This window comes from Falco punctatus, assembly GCF_963210335.1.
Source record: "Falco punctatus genome assembly, chromosome: 11".
Lineage (NCBI taxonomy): Eukaryota > Metazoa > Chordata > Aves > Falconiformes > Falconidae > Falco > Falco punctatus.
In genome coordinates, this window is record NC_137591.1 from 33,762,337 (window position 1) to 33,783,713 (window position 21,377).

The window sequence follows — 21,377 nt, forward strand, 5'->3', positions numbered from 1 at the left end:
GGCGGGCGGCACAGCCGGGAGGGGCGGGGGACAGGCAAGGCATGACCCGTGGGCCGGGGCGGCGGGGGGGTGTATGGGGGGGCACGGCATGACCCGGGTGGCGGGGGCAGCCCGCGGGCCGGCGGCTGGGTGGCGCGGCACCCGCTCCTCCTGCAGCCGCAACGCGGAGAGCCACGGCGGCCGTACCGACCGGGTAAGCGGACCCCTGCGCCCCGCTTCCCCTACCCTCGGCCAAGCCTTTGTGTCAGTTCCTTTCTGTTCCCCCCCCCCCAGCAGGCAGCTTTCCCCGGCGCCCGCCCGCCCGGCTGCGGCAGCCCCACCGCCCCGGCCCGGCCCCCTCCCCGCCCCCGACCGCGGAAGGCGGCGGAGCCCCGGCGCGGCTAGCCGGCCTGGGGGCGCACGGGGAGACAGACCCGCGGCTGTAAACATCGGCGGGGTGGGGTAGGGGGATGAGCGGTAATGTTCCTGCTAATCACCCGTGCCCCCCTCCCCGCTCGGGGAAAGCAAAGCATCCCCCTTCATCCCCCCCTTCCCGGCGCTCCTGGGCTCTCTGTATGGAAATCACGAGCTGGCTCGGTGGAAACATCTCCCTTTTCCTCGCACAGCGGCTCCGGGGTGTGCTGATTGTCAAGGTGTGTGCTGAATGGGGAGGCAGCGCCAGCATTTATGGAGCTTGGGTGTCATCTGCCACCCACCCCCCACCCCCCGGTCCCTCTCCTACACACGTGCTGTAAGCAGGCACGTGCGTTTATGGCTAATAAAAATGTGTTTCCCTGTGTATAGTTAGTCTGAGAGCTCAGTACCAATAAACTGAAAGCCAGTCCGTGTCAGGGCACAGCCTGCAGATGAACAAGAAGCTTTGGCATCCTTGCGTGTGAATAAGATAGCCTGGCTGTGTTCACACCATGCTTTCCAGGATCTATAACCACAGTGACCATACAGACTATGTGATGTATACATTGGACTATATGGAGTAACCACCAGTATTGCACTAGCACTTGTCCATTGTGCTACATGTGGTCAAAAGAGACTAATTTCTGTTTAGCTTTTTTGATCAAGAAGGTTTTTGTCTCCTTCCAATTATCTCTTTAAGCACCAGTGTGAAGTGCTCATGTACCGGTGTTCACTTGCCAGCCTGGCAGTTTTACGTTTCCAGAATCTGTTGTGAGAGGTTTGGCAACTGCAGAAACCCAAGATTTCTCTGGCATCACATTGGTTTGTTTGTGTCAGTGTATTTCATCATTTTTATACTAAAGAATTGTGCAGTGGTCTGATCTTAGTAATGATTTAGCCTTCTTTGGGTTTTATTGTCTTTTTCTTTAGAGTGGAGGGAAAAAAAAGAAGTGAGGGAAAGATGTTATGGTCAGTAAAGGAAAAAATGCAGTGTCCATTTCAAGTGTAGTAGCTGTTAAATATGTAGGCATATGCATGATTCATTACGCAGTTATAAAAACAAAAGGCTTCCCATCTTGCACCTTTGCCTCAGAATACATTTTCTCTTACAGCAACAAGTAGCACAGGCTCCTCCCCCCCCCCCCCCCCCCCCAGTTGCCTTCACCCCATCCTGACAAAATGCCAGTTACAAAGGTCAGCCTGTTTATGTAAAGATCACTGTGTTTCTTTACAAAGACTGCTGCACATCAAGCCTGCAATGACTATCAAATAGACTTTTGGATTCGAGACACTCAATAAGAGTACTGTCCATTTTCTAGAACTGATAAAATCCCAGAGAAAACAAAAGACAAAGAGACATAGTGTATGAATGGGATAGATCAACAGTGCCAGGGTGCACATGGGCAGCAATATCTTCTTAGCAGTGTTTTTTACTGGAAATGCTAGCAAGATCCAATGGACCTTTATATATAAGTGTGTGTGTGTGTGTGTGTGAGAATATATAAAAAGAGATCTGCTGTTATGCTTTTCTGCTCTTCTCTTTAGGTTTATTGCTACCTCTAGTGATGTCCTAGGCTTAACTTGTTCTGCAGCCACTTCACACCAAAGGTAGTTTAAATCGGACAAGGAGAGTTTTGAATCTGACCAACCTCACCCTCCCAATAAAAGAGGTTGACTTCTCTAGACCTTGACTCAGACCTTTCACAGTTAGGTTCAGTTTTTATTTCATACCATCCAGAGGTGCAGTGGACAGTCTGATCTATACTGTGCTCCCTTTTCCTCCCTGCCAACTTCTCTAATCTAGAGAGCAGTACAACTCTGTTTCCTCAACTAGTATCACCTCTTCTGATCCTTTCCCACTTTAATAAGCATATTCTGCCGTTATGCACTTGTGTATATCTGTCTAATACTTAAAGGTTAAAAAAAATTACCTTGGAGTAACAACACAGATTTTCCACTGTGGTCAATTCCAAGACCTGATTGCCACAACAGTTCCATTTTAGCCCTTAAAATAGTCTTGAAGCAGGGTTAAACTGCTGTAGTGGACTATGATGCCTTTTGTTCAATTATGTTAATAAACTATGGCCTTAGAATATAATATTATGAAATCTCATGATAGGGCAGAATACTGAAATTGCAAACAAACCGTACTTGAATGGGGCAGAAACATAGCAGCCACCGAAAATACTAAAACCAAGCTTGGGACCCCGTCTTAAATGCGGAGCTGCACAACATCATGTGAGAGGGAAGAGTCCTCCCATGCCAAAAGCCCTGTGGTCCTGAATTACAGGTCATTACATTCCTTTGTCCTGTAAATCTGCATTAAGTAGTAGTGTATGTCTGTGTTGGTAAATGCATATTTCAACAGTGTATCCCATAACATTTTATTTTTTTTTTACTTTCTATAATCAGCCTTTTGACCCTCTTTCTTCCAGAACCTGCTGCATGCTTCTCTTTAGCTACTGAAAAATGTATGTAATTTATTAAGCCAGTTCAGCAGTTACCCTTAGTTTGCAACAGGCAAACCTATTAAGCAAACAATACTGTCACCTTCTTAAAGTGCCTCACTTCTCCTAGCTATAATGAATTCTCTGCATGCTACTCTGCTGTAAATTCTCCATCTAAAAATTCCATCCACTATGTCTTTTGTCAGGGGAAACTGTACTTGACTTTTGAAACAGTTGGGAGGAGCAAAATGATAACCTACTAAAGTGCCTTGCCCTTAACTGAAATTATGGTGAAGTAATTAAAGTAGAGCAAAAACGCCTAAGCTCTGGATTGCTTATGTTCTTAGTGTTTTTGCTTGGGTAAGGTTTTTTTTAGAAGTCTGGTTTGAATGTCAAATTTGCATATTCAGCTAGAAAACATAGGGAATGCTTAATTGCCTATGTCCAGTGTCCATATTTAGCTTTGAAAACAATGTGTCACATATTCCTGGGTTTCATTTCTAGTTACTATTTACATCCACAAATTGAACTGTGTATCTAAACAAGTCATTATAGAAACATTATGCTGTATTTAGAATTTTGCTTTATACACATATCAGAGAAACATAGAACTGCAGAACAGCTCAGGTTGGAAGGGACCTCAGAAGGTCGTCTGGTCCAGCCTTTCATGGGAAGGGGAGTCTAGATGAGATTATCTAGCACACTGTCCAATCACAGCTTGAAAACCTCCAGCAATGGGGCTCTCCCTGTCCCTGAGGAGGTTGTTCCAGTGAATGATTGTTCTTACTGTGAAAAACATTCTTTCTTATGTTGAGATGAAACTTCTTCTGGTGCAACTTGTACCCATTGCCCCTTGTCTTCTCCATGTAGTTCCTTGTGAAGAGCCTCCATACTCTTTGTAGCCACCCTGTAGGTACTGGGACACTACAATGAGGTCCCCTTGAGCCTTGTCCAGGGAGAAAAGACCTAACTGTTTCTGTATTTCCTCACAGGACACATTCTGCAGCTCTTTGATCATCTTCATGGCTGCCTTTTGGACCCTTTCCAGACTGTCCACTTTCTTGAATCGTGGGGACCAGAATGGGACACAGTACTCCAGGTGCAGCATGACAAGCAATGAGTAGAGTGGGATGATCACATCTCTGTCTGTCTTAGTAATGCTCTGCAGATGCAGCCCAGGATCTGATTTGCCTTTGCTGCTGCAGTTACACACTGCCGACTCATGTTCAGCTTGTTGTCCACTGACAACATATTTCAACGTATATTTTTTTTTGCTTTAACAGAGATATGATTCACTTGAATAAAATTATATCCACTGACTTTTTCTTTTCTTGCAGAGGAGATTATTTTTAGCATTTTCCAACATTTCACTTACAGGGAATGAACTAGTACTGTAGAATGTCTTTAATTTCTCCCCCAGAATTAGATCTAAGAAATACAGTTTTAACAATGATTGAATACTCACTGGCCCTATCCTTTGGCAGCAGAGGACAAACATAAAGGGGTTGCTTTTCTATCATTAAAACACCAACCTTCTGAGATAGGATAGCCTCTTTGAAGAGATGGTATTTCTCTACTGCTTTCAGAAGATACTAACTGCAAGACCTCTAAGCTCACGTGAACTCACTAGGCATAGCTAGACACACGTCTAGAAGGGTTACGACAGCAGTGGAGATGTAGAGGCATGACATTCTCTAGAGTTTGACAACCTACTGCTCCCTTTTCTTTTAAGATTTAAGTTTATTCTGTAGAATCTTCACAGCTGTTACTATCTGTGCAACATATGGGTACTACAGGACTTGCACTGCAAATGCACACAGCAGCCTGAACCAGAAACAATGTCCCTCAATGAACAGAGGGATTTAATGGCTGTACCACGATAGGCATTGTTAATAATTGTAAATTCTCCGTAGCACATAAAGCAAATGACGACTGCTATCATACAGCTTGCTAGGTAAAAATCAGATGACTTCTTTAAAGTGCTCCTAACCTTGACGTTAGAACTGAAGTGTGCAACAGAAAATGAAGTAATTGTCTTCAAATCCATGGGACAGTAATGTGCTACAGTACCGTTACTGACTTTTTAACCTATTTTTTTAAGTTAGGGTATATTTTGGCTATGTTTCCATGAACAATGGCAATGCAGGCATAAATATGGGCCTGGCATTTTCAAAATAAGCTCTGATATATTCAGGTATTCACTTTTTCTTGCTAGATGGATTTAGAAAATCACAAAAGATTCTTACTTTCAAGAAAATGAAAAGATAAAAATAATTGTAGAGAAAAAGGTAAAGGAAGAGATGCATTTGAATTCATGTTGAAGCATGGTGTGGAGATGCTTATACATCAAATGCCTGGTTTTCTTAGGGAAAATTTATCCTCAGTGGCTGTAGTAGCGCAGTACCAGAAGGAATGTCCTATGAAAGCAGTGCAATATTTACTTCCAGTAGTTGATATGATGGAAGTGGAATAGAGGCCTCCGTCCCACAAACGCTGACTTTACAAGCAGTGTGAGAAGCACTGGTCTAATACTTAAGCAGATTTGCAGAGGAATGGAAGTGTATTTTTAGTGTCTTTGTGTTTAAATACAGAAGTCGTGCATCTTCTATCCCTATCTGGTTTTAGTGTTGTCACACAGACTTAAAGTCTGGCTGTTACTGTTGTGTTACTTCTGTGTAGTCAGAGATGAGTCCCTTCCAGACTAGGCAAGGTATTAACACAAGAAATCTCTGTCCCAGAGAGGTCAGAGACTGAAATGCATTTGAAGTAATGATGTAGGACAGAAGAAGTGTTGGAAGGGAATAGAAGACTCCTCAATGCATTTTCTGTGGTGCACATAAAAAAGCAAGATCCACTTTCAGACAAGATGAGTTTTTAGAAGGTTGATGGAGTCAAATGAAGTTCTGTTATATCTGATGCCTGGTACAAAAGACAGACTTACTGTAAGTTACAACAAAAGTAAGTCTGTATTCAACGTGTAAGAGAGCCTGATTAGAATCTATGTACTTTCCCTTTATGAATGTTTGCAGAAGTAAACTATATATTTGCCAGAACATATAAAAGAAATTTTTCATGGACTGAAAAGGGAACAACTGACAGGTACCACTGAAATTTTCAATGCTTTACAGTGTCAAGGAATTACACACTAGAAAGGCAGAGTTTTACAGGGTGGTTATGCTGGGAAGAAAAGGGCATGTAGAGAAAGCAATTTGCATTTGAAAAATAGATTATTTTACAGATACTGGTTCAAATTGATAGTCATTCCCTGAATAACATCTGTTGCATTATCTCAATAGATGTGGTTATCTCCCTTAGAAATGAGATCTGTAGTAAGATTTGAAAATAACCTTTGTTATTATATGTCATTACCTCATAAGAATCAAAATACATGGGCCACTAATGACAATGAACAAGAACAGCACAGTTTCTTGAACAGTCTGTTCAATGCATTTCCAGTCTCTAGCATGCACTTAAAATGCAGCAATATTACAAGCATTTATCATTTGCCTGGGCTATGGAGCTAATGAGATAGAAAAAGCATGAAGAATTTGGATGGATGAACTCCATTTACCTAATTTCCAACTCAAACATAATTATATGAAAACTAAGTAATATATGTATAAAGTCTTTTCTTTTTTCTTTTTTTCTTTTTTTTTACAGTTCTTATCTTGCAAGAGCTTGGGTTGGGTCATTCTGGTGCACAACAGGTATGTTTTCCTGTTAGCAGCAGCCATCACTGTTGTAATATTTCAACTTCTTCCTGACTGGTGGGGGACCGCTACTAGGAAGACGTCAGGTTCTCTTCTCAGTCACAAGGAAAGGAGGCAGTAAAAAAGATGTCTCTTACATCATTTATTTGATTATGTTCTCCATTTGTCAAAGCAGTAGAGCACAAAGCCCAAATGTGCTTTGTGAAGCACTCTGGAATCTGCTTGGTTTTAAGCATGCCCTTAAAAACTTCAGCAAACAAGGGTGGCTTTATACCTTTGGTTACTCTTTAGCATGTGTTTTGCTGAATCACATGACAACAGTAGTTTATACATTTTAGGTGGTGCAAATGTCTTTTCCAGAAAGCCATATTTTCAGTTGCATTCATTTGAATGACATAGGAGGAAAAGTAAATAAAATCTTAGGACCTGATTCATAAAACATGTGCATCCAGTTTTGAGTTAGTTGTCTTGATTTTGCTCAGCCTTAGAAATAACATTCACTTTTTGGCAGAAATCTCTGACACAGCGGAACACTAAGATGTGTTCCTATTTTGAATTTAGGAGACCAGACATCTGTTTCCTTGTTTTTTTCAGATAAACCCAGGAAAAGCAACACTGGCAAAATGTATTAACATAGGATAATCTCAGTGTCCCCATTAGTTGTGCACTTCACATGACTAAGTAATAAAAATACCACCAAACAACAGAACCCTAAGGTACCATTCTCATCGAGTACTGTTTGGATTGTCTAGAGGCAGCAGAAGGTCTTCTCAACTACTGACATTTATCAGACAATTCATTGTCCGTATGTAAGGTAATTGGCAGTTGCTTTTTGAGACAATTAAGCACTTAGAGTCTGAATAAATTTTGTAGCTGACATGTATTAATCCAAATATGGTTGGTATGGAGTTAACCAGTCTATACCTTACAGTTAAAACACCTGTACCTACAGTACCTTACGTTAATGCTCCAATCGCTATCTACTCTTAAGAAATAACCATAGCATGATTTATATATTTTTTTCAAATGTAGTAGTCAACACTTGTCTTGTAGTCCAAGGAATTGCATAAATAGCAAAAACCAATGCAGATACGAGTACATGAAGAAAACATTTACAACTTCTCTGATTTCTGAATGAGTAAAATGTTTTCCTCTGTAAAAGTGAAAAATGAGAAAACAAGGACAAGGAAATTTAACTTGGTCTACTCACAAAAATAAGAATTATCACACATGAGTTTTCCTTTCACAATAAGAGAAAAAAAATCAGTGAAGTATAACAAAATAAACACCTTCAAAACAAGTTACTCACTAGATAAGTGGGCCTAACTCTTGAATACTGCGATTGGAAAAATATACTGACTCAATACCTAGTGTATTTTTTCATAGAATGTTCAAACCTGTTAAGAATACCTAATTTTCTGCAGGCCTCTGGGCTTGTGTGCGATGGTGTGGATGTTCCCGGTGTCGCACGGTGTGTCGGGTCTGTGGCTGGAGCGGTGCTGGCGGCGCGCGGACGCTCCACTGCTGCGGAGTGAGGCTCACACAGTGGCCAGGCTGTCCCCCCGCACGCCCCCGCACCCCACGGGCCAGCAGGAGGGGACACCCCCAGGCCAGCAGACCTGAACTGACCCAAGGGGTATTCCGTACCGTGCCATGTCATGCTCAGCAGTAAAACCGGGAGCTGAGCTTTTTCCCAAAGTAGCCATTGCTCAGAGACCAGCTAGGCATCGGCCTGCTGCTGGGAGGTAGCCAGCGATTGCCTTGGAATCACTTGGGGTTTGGGGGTTTAGTTTTTTTTGTTGTTGTTTTTTTTTTTGGGGGGGGGTAACACTTATTAAACTGGCTTTCTCTCAGCCCATGAGTTTCTCATTTTTGCCCCTCCTATTCCCCCTCCTGTTGCAGAGGAGTGAGACAGTCTGAGTAACGGAGTGAAGAATGCCCAGGTGGGGGCTTAGCTGCCTTCCCCCTCAGTTAACCCGCTACAGCCCCCAAGGCCAGTTTTGGAAACATAAGTTGTTCTGCCTCAGCAGTTGTTGAGTTTTTGAAACGGAGAATGGTCTTGCCTGCCAAATACTGTAGCTCCACACAGCTATCTTTTTTCAGTAATCTCAAATTCTGTTAAATAAATATTTATCTATGATCCTAAGAAATGTAGGAAAGCACAGAAAATGAGAACAAAAACTTAAGAAGGTGGGAGTAGATTCTCATATGAAAAGTACTAATATTATTAAGCTGGCTTTTGCTGCGATGTTTCGTTCCCTAAGTAGCTGTCAATAATCATGGGTCTTTGCTGGGTCAGTTTTCTTTCTTTGTGTTTGTCCTTTCACTTGGTCATTTATTTCCTTGAAAACTGAACACGGTTTGTAATTTTCCTGCTACTCTACTTGTGGCTGAACACACACAAAAATAGGGTATTCACAGAAACATGGGGGCTCTGATGGCCTCACCTTGCTCTGTGATTTTGCTGGAGAGTATATATGGGAGCAGTGAACCCAGTAGGGGTTATGTAGAGCCCCTCCCTGCTGGAGGTGGGTAATAATATTTATTGCTATTTGGCATCTTAAGTGAAGCTAAAGTCTTATGTAATGCAGGTAGAGATTTATTTGGGAATGTAAAAGGCTTTAGCATCTTTCAGTAAGAGCCCGTGGGACCCCATGCATATGTGAAGTGGATGTGACCGTGCAGCATCCAGCTTGCTTTGGTTGTAGAAAGACTGTGTCTTCATCATCCACTCAGGCACACAACTGATAAGTATAACTGAAGGATCTTATCACTGCCTTAATCCTCCATCCGCATTGCCTGCTATTACCTCTCATGCTTACTTGTTATGCTTTGATCCTAGTGAAGCTGGAACTTTTTTGGTTAAAGAATTCTGGCTTATTGTAAGTCTGCACCCATGGCCCCTGCAGGGCTCCAGTACTGCCCTGTAGTATCATGAGAGTATGGCAGGAGAGGAGAGCCTGCTAACCTGTAGAATGCTATCACATAGAGATTGAATATACCTGTAAGACCAGCTGTTTATAACTTGGAAATATTTTATGTGGTTTGTATTTAAAGAATTATTAAAATGTGAAAACCCAAGCTTGTATGGAATTACATATTTTTCATGTCAGCAAAATTAGATCGTAAAATTGTTCCTGATTTTCTTGCAAATTAAAAGTAACCCAAAACTTACAAGGTTTTGATTAGAATAATTTCTGTGGCAAAAGTAGCTAACAGTTCAGACACTAGGTCATTTCAGTTTTCAGTGGATATTTGAGTTACTGAGTCATCCTTTTTCTGAACCACATGGGGCAGGCACTTGTTGCTGGATCAGATCCTCTATACCCTGCCTTGCAGATTGCTGGATAACTGAAGGAAGCCTGCTAACTAAAAATTGTACTCTAGATCTGAGAAAATTTTCTGATTTTCATCTTTACTTTCTATAGGTCAATTTCTGACAAATTTTACCAGGCATTTCCCTGATAACTTGCAATCAGCTTCAGATGTAAATACATGTAAAGACTGTGTTTTAACTGCACATAATATAAACCTGCCATTAAACTAAAAAAGCATATGTAGACTCATATCTTTCAATTATTCCAAAATGCAAAATTCTTCTTATGATAACAAGCCCCTTTCATTTCTGGGAGCCTGTGAAGAAATGCACTTAGCAACATGTATTGATGGCCACCGGATCTTAGGGGTTTTTCAAACGTTAAATGTTTCTGTAGAAATGCAAGAAAAATGTCTCAAATATATTTTTAACATCCCGTTCTTTCAGCACTGCATTTCATTCATCTCATATGTTTGCATGGAGATGATCTTATTCTGCAACGTACTGTATGCAACAGTTGAGAAAAAGGGGCTTAATAAATAGTCATATTTTATACTTGTCACAGGTAATTGTGGTGCACTTTTCAGTGGCTTAGTTAAACAATTTCTCTTCCTGTAGGGCTGTAAAGTTGGTAAGCAGCAAAGAAGAACTATTCAAAGTTTGCCAATGTATCCACCGTTCATAATAGTACTGGGAGCATTTTCCTTTCTCAAATCAGCAATTAGAACAATGAAGTCATTTTAAGTTATGCTGTTTCTCAATGTGCTCATTGCACAGTAATTACTGTATCATCACCTGCAACATCTTGCAGTGCTGGAAAATGAAAGCCATTATCCTAAGAAGTTTTCTGTAGGATTTTTCATTCAAGTTAGCTAAAGCACATGCAGAGTGATCCTACTAGCTTCTTCATTAAAATCTACTCCTACACCCAAAGTGATTCTCATCCTATTCAGACACTCTCCTGTATTATTTAAAGAATCCTCTCCTAAAACGTGTCACTACAATGACTGGTGTCTCTGGCCAGTCTTAAATAGAGTCCTATTTTGGTCACAGAAAACTTTTCCTAGAGGTAACTACATACGCTCTCCCTCTCCTCCACAATCACAAATATTTAAACCTCGGTCTCTAAGTAGCTTGCGAAAAGATTCTTTAAAAAGTCTTTTGGTAATGTATCGTCATAAAGGTAAAATTTCAAAGCACATTCACAATGACCTAAGTCTTTAACCATTGAAGCTGGTAAAAAATGTACATGAATCATGCAGAAAGTGCTCCATGTACCTCCTGTGACAGAAATAATTTATACTTGTGATGGGCTGACCTTGGCTGGCTGCCAGACGCCCACCTAGCGACTCTCTAACTCCCACTCTCCCAACAGGACAGGCAGACAAAATAAGCAGACAAAGCCTGTGGGTTGGGGCCAAACATACCTGATTTGGGGAAAATTAATTTAATTTATTGCCAGTTAAAATTGAGTTGGTAAATCAGAAACAAAGACAGAAAATCAAAATAACACCTTCTCCCCCTGCTTTTTCCCATACTCGACTTCAGTCCTTTATTCTCAGCTCCTCTACCGCCTCCCCCACCCCTGACCAGCCCAGGATGGGCAATGGGGGTTGTGGTCAGCCCATGACAGCTCCTCTCTGCTGTTCCTTCCTCCTCACACTTTCCCCCCTGCTCCACCATGGTCTTCTCTACAGGCTGTGAGGGAATCTCTGCTCTGGCATCTCTTCCCCCTCCTTCTTTACTGACCTCGGTATCTGTAGGGCTGCCTATCACACTCCTCTGCCTGTCCAGAATTTTTGCCCTTTCTTAAATACGTTTTCAGAGAGGCACCACCTGCATTGCTGACAGGCAGCTTTGTATATGCCTTTTCTTTGAAGGAAGAGGAAAGGGGAAAACAGAAGGGGAATTGACTTTCCAGATGAACTTCTGTCTGGATGAAGAGAGACCTTTGTTCAGGTCAGGTTTTGAGTTTATCTAATGCTTCTGTGCTTCTCATAACACTTACCTGTGTGTTTATCTTCACTCAGGTGCTTAAATGCTGTCTCGATGAGAAATGGATTCAAAAATATACGTGAGTGCTTTCCTGAGCCATGGCCAAAATCTATACGTAACTGAAAGAGAGTCTGTTCTAGTTTATTTTAAAGGTATTATTGAGGAAAAAAATATTGGCAAGCACATTCCATAGTTGTCAAGTTAGGCAATGAACTAAATACAAAGTCGAGAGAAGAGGTCCTCCTCTTTGTATGCCAGTTGCTTCAGCTCTCATTATAGGAGGCACAATAGAATTTTCTCTGGGTTTTTATCAGCTTTGTTAATTTACCTTTATTCTGAAATCCTTATGAAAGAAAGATCAGCATAAGAGTAAAAGGTAATTTCTGTCCAGTGCCAAAGTACAGTGAAACGACAAGGTAATAACAAAGTAATTACTACAGGATAAAGGCCTAAATACTCAGAGGGCAGACACATTAAGAATGTACGAATGTATTGCAGCATGGCATACTGAAAAAGACACAAAGCAGCCTCAAGTTTATTTCCCAGTCTGCTTTTGAGAGTGTGAGGTGCACCAGGAGTACATGACATGAAAATGTAGTATCTTCCCTTTGTATGCAAACCATAAGAATTTGAGTAGCTTGGGGGCTGTAGTGGTTTAGATTTTTGAAATTTTGGACTGGAGAGTAACTTCCACTCCCTGTTAAAAAAAAAAAAAAAAAAAAAAAAACAAACACTACCAACAAATAAAGGTTTCAAAAGAGAGGAGGAAAATACAGACCCTTGTACCTGTACAGTGGACTGTATACTTTGATATATACTGGCAACACAGTGGAAAATTATGCCTTGACCTCATCAAATTTCCTATACAGTAGGGGTCTTTGAGGGTTTTAGAACCATCTTAATAGTGCCTATATTAATTCACATTTTTTACATTTCATGTAAACTGAATATTGAACAATGAATTATCTTTGTGGCTGGATTTATAACACCATTTGCAGTCACACTTCCAGAGGCACGATTTCTAGTTTGGGAGCTGTTGGTTCAAGGGAAAGACCAGATGGTCACTGTCCTGACACAGTTTAAATTCAGAAAAGCACAAACTTGGCTTTGTGTGATGGTTCTCAAATGACACATGGTGCTGCTTCACTCCGCTTGAGGGCTGGGGCCATAATTCTCTGTGGCAATCTGGGTCAGAACAGAACCACAAAATGGCAAAGAATTCTAAGCTTCATGTGCAGGCTCAGGATTTAGAGATGTAGTTCATACTGCTTTCAGCTATATAGAGCAAAATCATGCTGGTGACTGAGAGGTGGTAGCCAGCACAGGCATTAAACCTGTCTTCCATCATCTCCTGAGGAGTCATTGTTGGACTGGTGGTTTGGAGACATTTAAATCCCAAACCAATGCCTCATCGAGGGTTGGAAGGTCCTGTATCTGTACTACCAAAAGTTTTAGTGCAGCCAGAGAAGATCTGCAGAATGAAAGATTTGGTGTTAAGGACTTGAAAACCTCACCTTACATGTTTCAGAAAAAGGTGCAACGTTACTTTAGACTGGTTAGAGTTGTGGACTGACTGTCCATTAACACTTGCAATAAAGTTCTTAGTTTAATTTCATTAATAAGGATTCCAGTTCGGAAGGTCTGAGATTGCCTCATGGTGAAAACCAAAGTGTAGTAAGTGACAATGATGACCAGATTGACTTTTAAAAAGCACACTCCTGTTCTGAATTAAAATGTTGTCCCTTATTTTATTTAGTTAGAGCATAAAAAGCTCTTGGGACACCTATTCATTGAATCTAGATGTCAGTAAAAATTGTGTAGACTGAGAGCACTTGACCATCAGAAATTCCAGTCCTAGGAGGCGCAGTAAGCACAGACTGATCAGAGAAACCTAACCTTTGAAACCCTAACAAGCTCGTAAAATAAGTGCCACCATCCCACCAGAAACCTCTTTCATTATTTTATCCCTTTGGTTTTCTATACATCTGCTATGATTTTCACTTGTTTGTTTGTTTTCTCTAGGGATAACAGCTCTATGGTATGTTGTTCTTTACAAAATGTTTTCTCAATGCACTGTATGTGTAAGAATCCTATACTGACAGACAAATGCCAGAGTCTGATGTCAGTCTTATCTGTACTTGATTTACCTCTGGCTTTTTCACTATCAGTCATAATGTCCTTATCACCTTTCTGTGTCGTATAGCAGCTGGCATTCAGTCTTCCCAACTTCTGATTTTGGATTAGGTGGAACACATACCTTAGGACGAGCAGTATAACATACAGAAATTGTAATGGGGGGTGCAGACTCTTAGGGGCTTTACAGGGGCTGTCCAGAGATGTGCTGAGCTGGTTTCTACAAAGAAACTTAAAACTAGTCCTGTTTCATTAAGAGGTCTAATAATACTGATGGGCATATGACAGCTGGAAGCCATCAGGTGCTCTGGAAGAGCACTGCAGTTCACAGAAAGGGTTCCTACCTGTCCATCTACTTTGTGCTTTCCAGTGTTATACTGAGTGTATGTAATATGAAATATACATTAAAATCTTGAGAGAGAAAAAGCTGTGAGCCAAATGGCTACCATTTTTGTTCTTTACTCACTTTTTGGTTTTTTTTACACTGGATTGGATCAAACATGATCTAGAAAGCAGCCCCTCTCTAGAACAATTTTTGATCTTTTAGAATCTCTGTTTCAATGACATTCCAGATAATGATACAACTGAAAATGAATAGTATATCCTGTTTACCTGTCTTTGTGGATCCACTAAATGTCTTACTTGCACTGCCAAAACTGTTACCTCATGACATCATGGTCCCTAGCTTTTATCTAGAATTTCTTTAAAATCCCAGCTTTCTTTACAATGCACTATTATTTTGAGGTTTCCCAATTCAGAATAACTGATAGTGTAAGAGACCAATGTCACTGTCCGTGAGAATAACACTGAATAGCATGACACACAGCAAGTATGTGAGCTAATGGAATATGGCACAAAGACATGTACATAGTCATTGTGGCAGTGTTTGTGGTGGCTTCCTAGCTTGTGAGAAACAAGGCTTGTAGAGTCTGCACCCACCTGACCCAGACCTGGGTCAATTATATCCACGTTCCTTCTGGTAGGATTTAGCAAAAGAATTCTCTCTGCAAGGCAGCAGGCAGCGAACAGCAGGCAAGCAGCATTGATAGTCAGGAGGCTGGGACTCTGCGGAAAAAACAAGGAACAAATCAAAATGACAGGAGTTGCCATGACACTCATCACTGTAATTTCACTCTCTGTATTTTTTAAATAAATGTGCTCTCCAAAGCCCTGTCTTATTGTTTTGGGTTTGTTTGGGTTTTTTTTTTCCTAAACAGCAATATCCTTTTTCTAGTGACAGAGACATTTTCTGGAAGTTGTGGAAATGTTTTAACCACTTCTTCTTCCAGAAAGGATTTGATCCTTAAGTAAAAGCATATAAACATGCTGTTTCCTATTTACTTCAGCCTTTTGGTTCTGCTGTAGAAAGTTTCATAGCCTGGAGTTTAGAACATGTAGTGGAGCCGGTACATTACATTACACTGAACTCCAATAAGGTTAAAACCACTGTGCTGTTTGTAACATAAATATATTTTTCAAACTAGTTCGTTGGATCAATTTCAACATCACAATTATTTTTTCTTCTCTTTATTGGTATAACTTGACAAATCATACCCTCCAGTAATCTTGCGGTATTCCCTGTTCTACACTCTAAGAACCATTTGCCCATCTTGAATAAGCTTAAGATAATTCTTCCCATGTTTCTTGTCCAAACATCGCTGCCATGAGTAGGTTGTTCATTAAGATTAGTTGCTTTGGGGGACATGGGACAGCAGAATCGAAACTGAGGCTTCTTGTGGGGAGCCAGCTGTATAGGAAATACTTACGATAAAAGAAGTAAAAGTGTCACAAACAATAATAGTTTCTTTGCAATGGGTGTCTTGTCTCCATCCTCAGCAAAAGTGGAACTACTTAGTGGTACTTCTCATCTGAAGTATTTGTGCCGCTTTTCTAAACTGGGTAGACCTGTATATACCTGTACAGACCTGTTAATATCCATACTAACAGAATAAGAAAGAAATAATTTCATTTATGTTATAGTTTCTCAAAGGAAGTGTTATTAACAAGACAGATAAATTCTTTGTTGCAGGCACTAAAATTATATCTTTGACTCACATGATTATGTATCTACTTGACTTTCCTTTCATGGTAGTTGCTTTAGAATTAATGGGGTCTCTTCATGGTATCAAGGCTAAAACATGTTTGTGTTACAACCTTCCACTGGAGAAAAAGACTTCAGCTACTGCCAGGAAAATGCTTTTACTGAACACAATGGACAAAGTCACCCAAGTTCTTATCTCTGCTATCAACCATTTGACATAAAAAGCAACTGTTTATTTATTTTTGAAAATCATATTTATTTTTAAACTGTTAAAGAGTGCAAATTTTTAATTAAAATGAAGAGTTTTGTAAGGAACATAGGTAAACAGATTCCTTATTAGATGTTAACATTAAGGTCATGCAATAATTGTTAAAGCTTATGAAAATGAATGTATAGCACATACATGCTACAAGAATGCTAGAAAAAGAAATTAGAACGGGAAAAGCATAGCAATCAAACAGTATGTTAGTAATTTGTATACTTCCATACATTATTTTATACATTCAAGAAATTAACAAAGATTGAGTTAGAAATTTGTCATTTCAGCTGACAGATCCAGCAGCTCATAAAATTCAGCCATGAAGAGGGAAGAAAGTAAGACAGCCACAGTTAAAAATAGAAAGTCTTTAAAATTAATGTCTTATCTCCATCCTCAGCAAAAATAATTGAGGGTTTTTTACTGATCATAGGTTGGTAAAATTGTAGTGGATACAATCCCACACTGGTATTTTATCAGATTAATTGACTTTGACAGAAGTACATGGATTAAACCAACTAAACATCTGGCCCACTTGAGGTACTGAAATTAAAGTCTTGAAAAAAACACCAATTTAAATGCACTAAAACATTTAGATTACCATGGGATTAGTGTGCTGAACAGTATGGTAAAAGCTCAGCTTCTTGTAAAAGTGTTATGAGTGAGTTGAAACTGGATAGTTAAACATGTTCACCAGTTTGTAACCCAGTAGATAAGATTTTTACCATTACTAGTAAAAAAAAGATCATTACTAGTTAAAGCCTCGGGCAGACCCCAAGACTGGGGAGAATGAAACCTTCACCACAGGCATCATAATCTTCCCAGGAAATGTCTCAGGGTGGTCACTGCACGTGCTAAACCTCGTCTTCCCGAACCCTTGGGGAAGTCCAGAGCTGTCAGCCTTGGGATACAGAGGAACGCCGGGAGGCTCGGCATAGCATAAAGCAAAGCAGTAGGTACTAGGACATGTCTTTCTATATAATAATTTTCATTGCAGTATTAATGAGGTTTTTCTGTAGCAAGCAGAAAATTTGGGCTATTAGGCAGTTAAAAGATTAACGTGACTAAAACCCAAACTTAGTGTCATCTATGCAGGTTTTCTTTATGTGTACGACAATATTTTGATTATTAAGGTTTCATCAGTGGTCTGAGCTCCAAGATGGGAACATGCTTCCTAGGATGGACTGCTCTTGGGTGGAAACATGGCATGATGGAGGCCTTTGAGGAGTGCAGAGCGCAGGCCGGCCAGCGTGGGTGGCACCGTTGAGTGGGTGAGTTGAGTACCCGATACTCTTGTTTTGCACTTGGTATAGCTATCAAACGATTGAGCCACTGTTACAAGGCTAACAAGCTTGGCATTTTGGAAGGTTGTACCTTTTATTGTTACAAGGTTTTAAATCAGGGACACAATGCTTAATACCGCAGGACTAGCCTGTTGCTTTAGGTGAAGTACCTTCCGATTATGTTTTCAGCCATCTTCTCAGACTTACGACAATGCTTCGTATTCTTAAGTGCAACAGCTTTTCAGCATGGTCCATTATAACTACATGATTGTATGGCAAAATAAATAAGAACTAGCTTCTCACGATTTATATTAAAACAGTATTTTTACAGCAGTGGCTCAGAACACTACATCTTGCAGTAGCACTTCTTTAATGCTCTAGGCCACTACTGCAGAACAGTCTTATTTTTATAAGCTTGATGGAAAGATTAGGTGTCAAATTTAATAAACCCTTTGGCTCTTTTTCTATTATTCTATGCCATGGGTCCCCTCCACTTTGAAATAGAATATTTTTTCATTTCATGGTGGCAGTAATCCAAATATATAAACCACCGTATATCATTTGATATTATTTGCATTGACTGGCAGGTTTAAAGCTAACCTGTATTAATGAATTTCTGCATATGTAATATAATTGGTTCAGACAGACTAGGGTAAAAATCTTATCAGTGAAGTATAGGGAAAGCTGTATTTGGATGAACAAAAATGTCATTTCTTCTGCACTGAAAGACTCTAAAAACTGCGTATGACTCCAGGTTTAAGGAAAAGAATTCAAATATTTGCTAATAGTCAAAAGTATTCAGTAAACTGACTAGCCAATGCCTGTAGCTCTTCTTTGAGAGCAGTCCTGTTCCCTCACTTCCCCAAGCCATTCAGACGTGGTTGCGTTCACTCTGAGCTGCATAGGAATCCTTTCTCAGTGTGGTGATGCTGACTTCTATAAAATATTTATTTATCCAAGACTGAAATGTCTCAATGGGAACATACTGGCTCTGCCTAAACTTGCACAATGAAAGATCTTAGAGGGGGTCCCTGTATGACTTCATGATCAGAGAATAATTAATAGCTTGGTAGCTGGATAGTCATCAGGGCTATATGAAATTATATTTAGGCCTGTAGTTTTAATCAGGTAGAACAGAGACACGGGACTCATTTTCAGTCTGTGTGACCAGATTACTAGCCTGTTAACTATTTATTTTACCCACCAAGAGGTCTTGGTTTCATCTAAGTTCTGAATAAAATCAGGAAATCTCCATTTTTTCAGGGTACAGTGTTTTACGCATAGCTTGGAGGGTTATATGGGGTAGTTGCTCAAAAGGAATGAATGACCTTGACATGGGATGCAAAACTGAAATTCGTTCGGTTGGTTTAGGTGGAATACAAAAATATCACCAGGCATTTCTGGAAGATCTTAAAGAAAACATGATAATGCAATGAAAAAACTCTCCAGAAGCAATGCTGAAGTCTTGCATGCCATGTGTGTGTGCTGCTCTAAACCCTTAGAGACTGTCATGACTGTTTTCATGAAAATAGCATGACCTATTTGTAAACAGGCATAAATGAGCAGGACTAAAATACTGCAATAGGCAAGGCCTAATGAAAGGACAGACTTCACAGGGGTAAAAAAGAAGTGGAAAGTTGAAAGACAAGAATATTCTCCAGGTAGTACATTAAAACAGTCCTTTGAGTTTGGGTAGCTGGCTGGAAGAAAAGCTGGTTGGAAAACACAGAATCAGAGGACAGGGCACAACAAAAGTGTTTTCAGCCTCTTACAACAGTATCTTAAGCATCTCTACATCTACTTGGAAAATGAGGCGGAATGAGAAGAAAGCTGACAATTCTTGTTAATTATTTGTTGAAATTCAAAATATCATTCTACTACATTTCAAAATTTCTGGGATACCAATGACTTGCTCAGAAAGGGAGTCATATTCACCCCCTGGGGTTCCTGTCTCTGTCTTCACTGCCCTTGTTCACTGTTCTTTGCTTTATTTAAGGAATCAGATTAAAAGAATCAGTTTGTCATGAAATAGCATACAGAAAGTATTTTTGTTTCCTGGCAAAAACTTGAATAATACATTCCACTTACAAAAGTCTTTATAGCCTGAGAGCTGAGCAAGGTCAGAAGACACTTAGACAGCAAATGTGCCTCTGACCCTGTTTCGTATAAAGATTCAGTGTACTTCTTATTCTTAGTTACACATTTCATCCACCAAGTTAAGCCTTAATTAAGCTTGCCCATCTAACACAGTTGCCTACATTTTCACAGGCTTGATACCAGATAAGGTGAATTTTTTCTACACTTTAAAAAAAATTAAAAAAAAAAGAAAAAAAAAGAAAAAAGGAAGAAATAGAAAAAAAGAAAAAAGAAGAGAAAAAAAGAATGAAGAAAGAAAAAAGAAAAAAAAAAAGAAGAAGCTGTGATAATGGAGTACAGGTGGAGCTCATTTGGAGTAATGATGTTCTGAACAGATATTTTGCAAACAACACATTTTGTGACCTAACAGCTCAGCCAATTCACATGCTGTTCCCGAATGGTTTGTTTTGTTCCTTCTGAACTCAAGTGGAAATGAAGATTTCTTCTGGTGATGCTGGCGCTTCAGAAAGGGAGGTACAAATTAGCAGGCTGCCATTTAAAGATTCACTTATTCTCCCTTTTTGTGCTTGAGCTGCTCTTGCTCCCTGCCTGCTCCCTCGGTCAGAGGGACTGAAAACCTGCTAACAAGCAAATGAGTGTGACAACTGGAATTATGGAATTATTTTAGGCACACAAATAAAAAATAGTCGCTCAATTCTGTCATGGCCACAGTGGCTACAGGGCTGCTCACAGGGCTCTTTAATACCATATTCAGGGAGCTCAAGTTCAGAGTTCAGCTTGTACAGAGTATTACTTAAATCCATGGTTGCTATCCTTCTGTGTAAGAAAATATGTTATGATGAGGGGAACAAAGATGTTGTGATAGCTCCTGTGTATAGAAATTTAATATTAAAGCCATACAGGACACAGAATGTTACACCGGGCACAAACGCAGGCACTCCAGCAGGACTTCATTCAGTACACCCTGGCAACTAGTTTTGGGGTTTGTAAATATACAGTGGACTTCTGCCCTCTGGCACTTCTTCGTCTAGTAAGTCCTGCTATTAGCTATGAAACATCTGTATACTATATTATTTGATGTAGAATACATTCCCAAACACCTCTAGCCACTTAATTTCTGAGTCATCAGCTGGAGTGACTGGTTGTATTTCTCTGAATGAGAAAAGGAGGGGAAAGATAGGGAGTATAAATGCAGAAACAGCACTTGCAACTTTTTCTTGCAGCTCTAAGGAACCTGCAACCATCCTGCAACCACCCCTATGCCATGGTCTTAAATTCCAGTCTGATTCAATACGGTATGATTGTCCCTTGTGTAAGGAAAAGTGGAGATGGAGACCAGAACCACACGATACAAATTTTAGAGCACAAATAAGAACACTTATCTACAAAACAAAGCAGTAGCAAGACCTGAGAGTGATTAAGGATAATGCATTAGCCATCTGCACAATGTCTGGTAGCAGCAAGAAGGTAAACAAAGTCTTGGCATGTCTTGGCATGTATTATGCCTCTAGCAATGAGATGTATATATAAGAAGCTACTACTCAGATATAGAACAATAGTAAAGCCTCATTTGGGATATTCCGACCTTTTCTTCTTAGGATATTATATGAAAACTATATGAAGCTGGAAAAGATCAAAAAAACATGACAGAAGGTACTTAGACTAACATTGGAAAAAAAGGCAATGCTTCATAAGGAATGAGAAAC

The 21,377-nt window shown here is 40.1% G+C and overlaps 1 protein-coding gene across 4 annotated transcripts in view; it reads left to right on the forward strand.

Moving 5' to 3' along the window:
* The first annotated feature begins 34 nt into the window (after positions 1-34).
* Positions 35-21,377, forward strand: part of LOC308071281 (uncharacterized protein) — a 36,409-nt gene continuing 15,066 nt past the window's right edge. Inside the window, exons 1-4 of one of the 4 annotated variants that reach the window (XM_080406466.1) lie at positions 35-193; positions 3,833-3,939; positions 6,501-6,547; positions 17,425-17,562. In XM_080406466.1, the coding sequence (XP_080262592.1) occupies positions 74-193; positions 3,833-3,939; positions 6,501-6,547; positions 17,425-17,558 (408 nt within the window). In that variant the 5' untranslated portion in view covers positions 35-73 and the 3' untranslated portion in view covers positions 17,559-17,562. Of the gene's footprint in view, positions 11,277-17,424; positions 17,563-21,377 lie in introns of those variants that run through there. The other 3 variants (XR_013931036.1, XR_013931037.1, XR_013931038.1) reach the window with 3 other exon arrangements.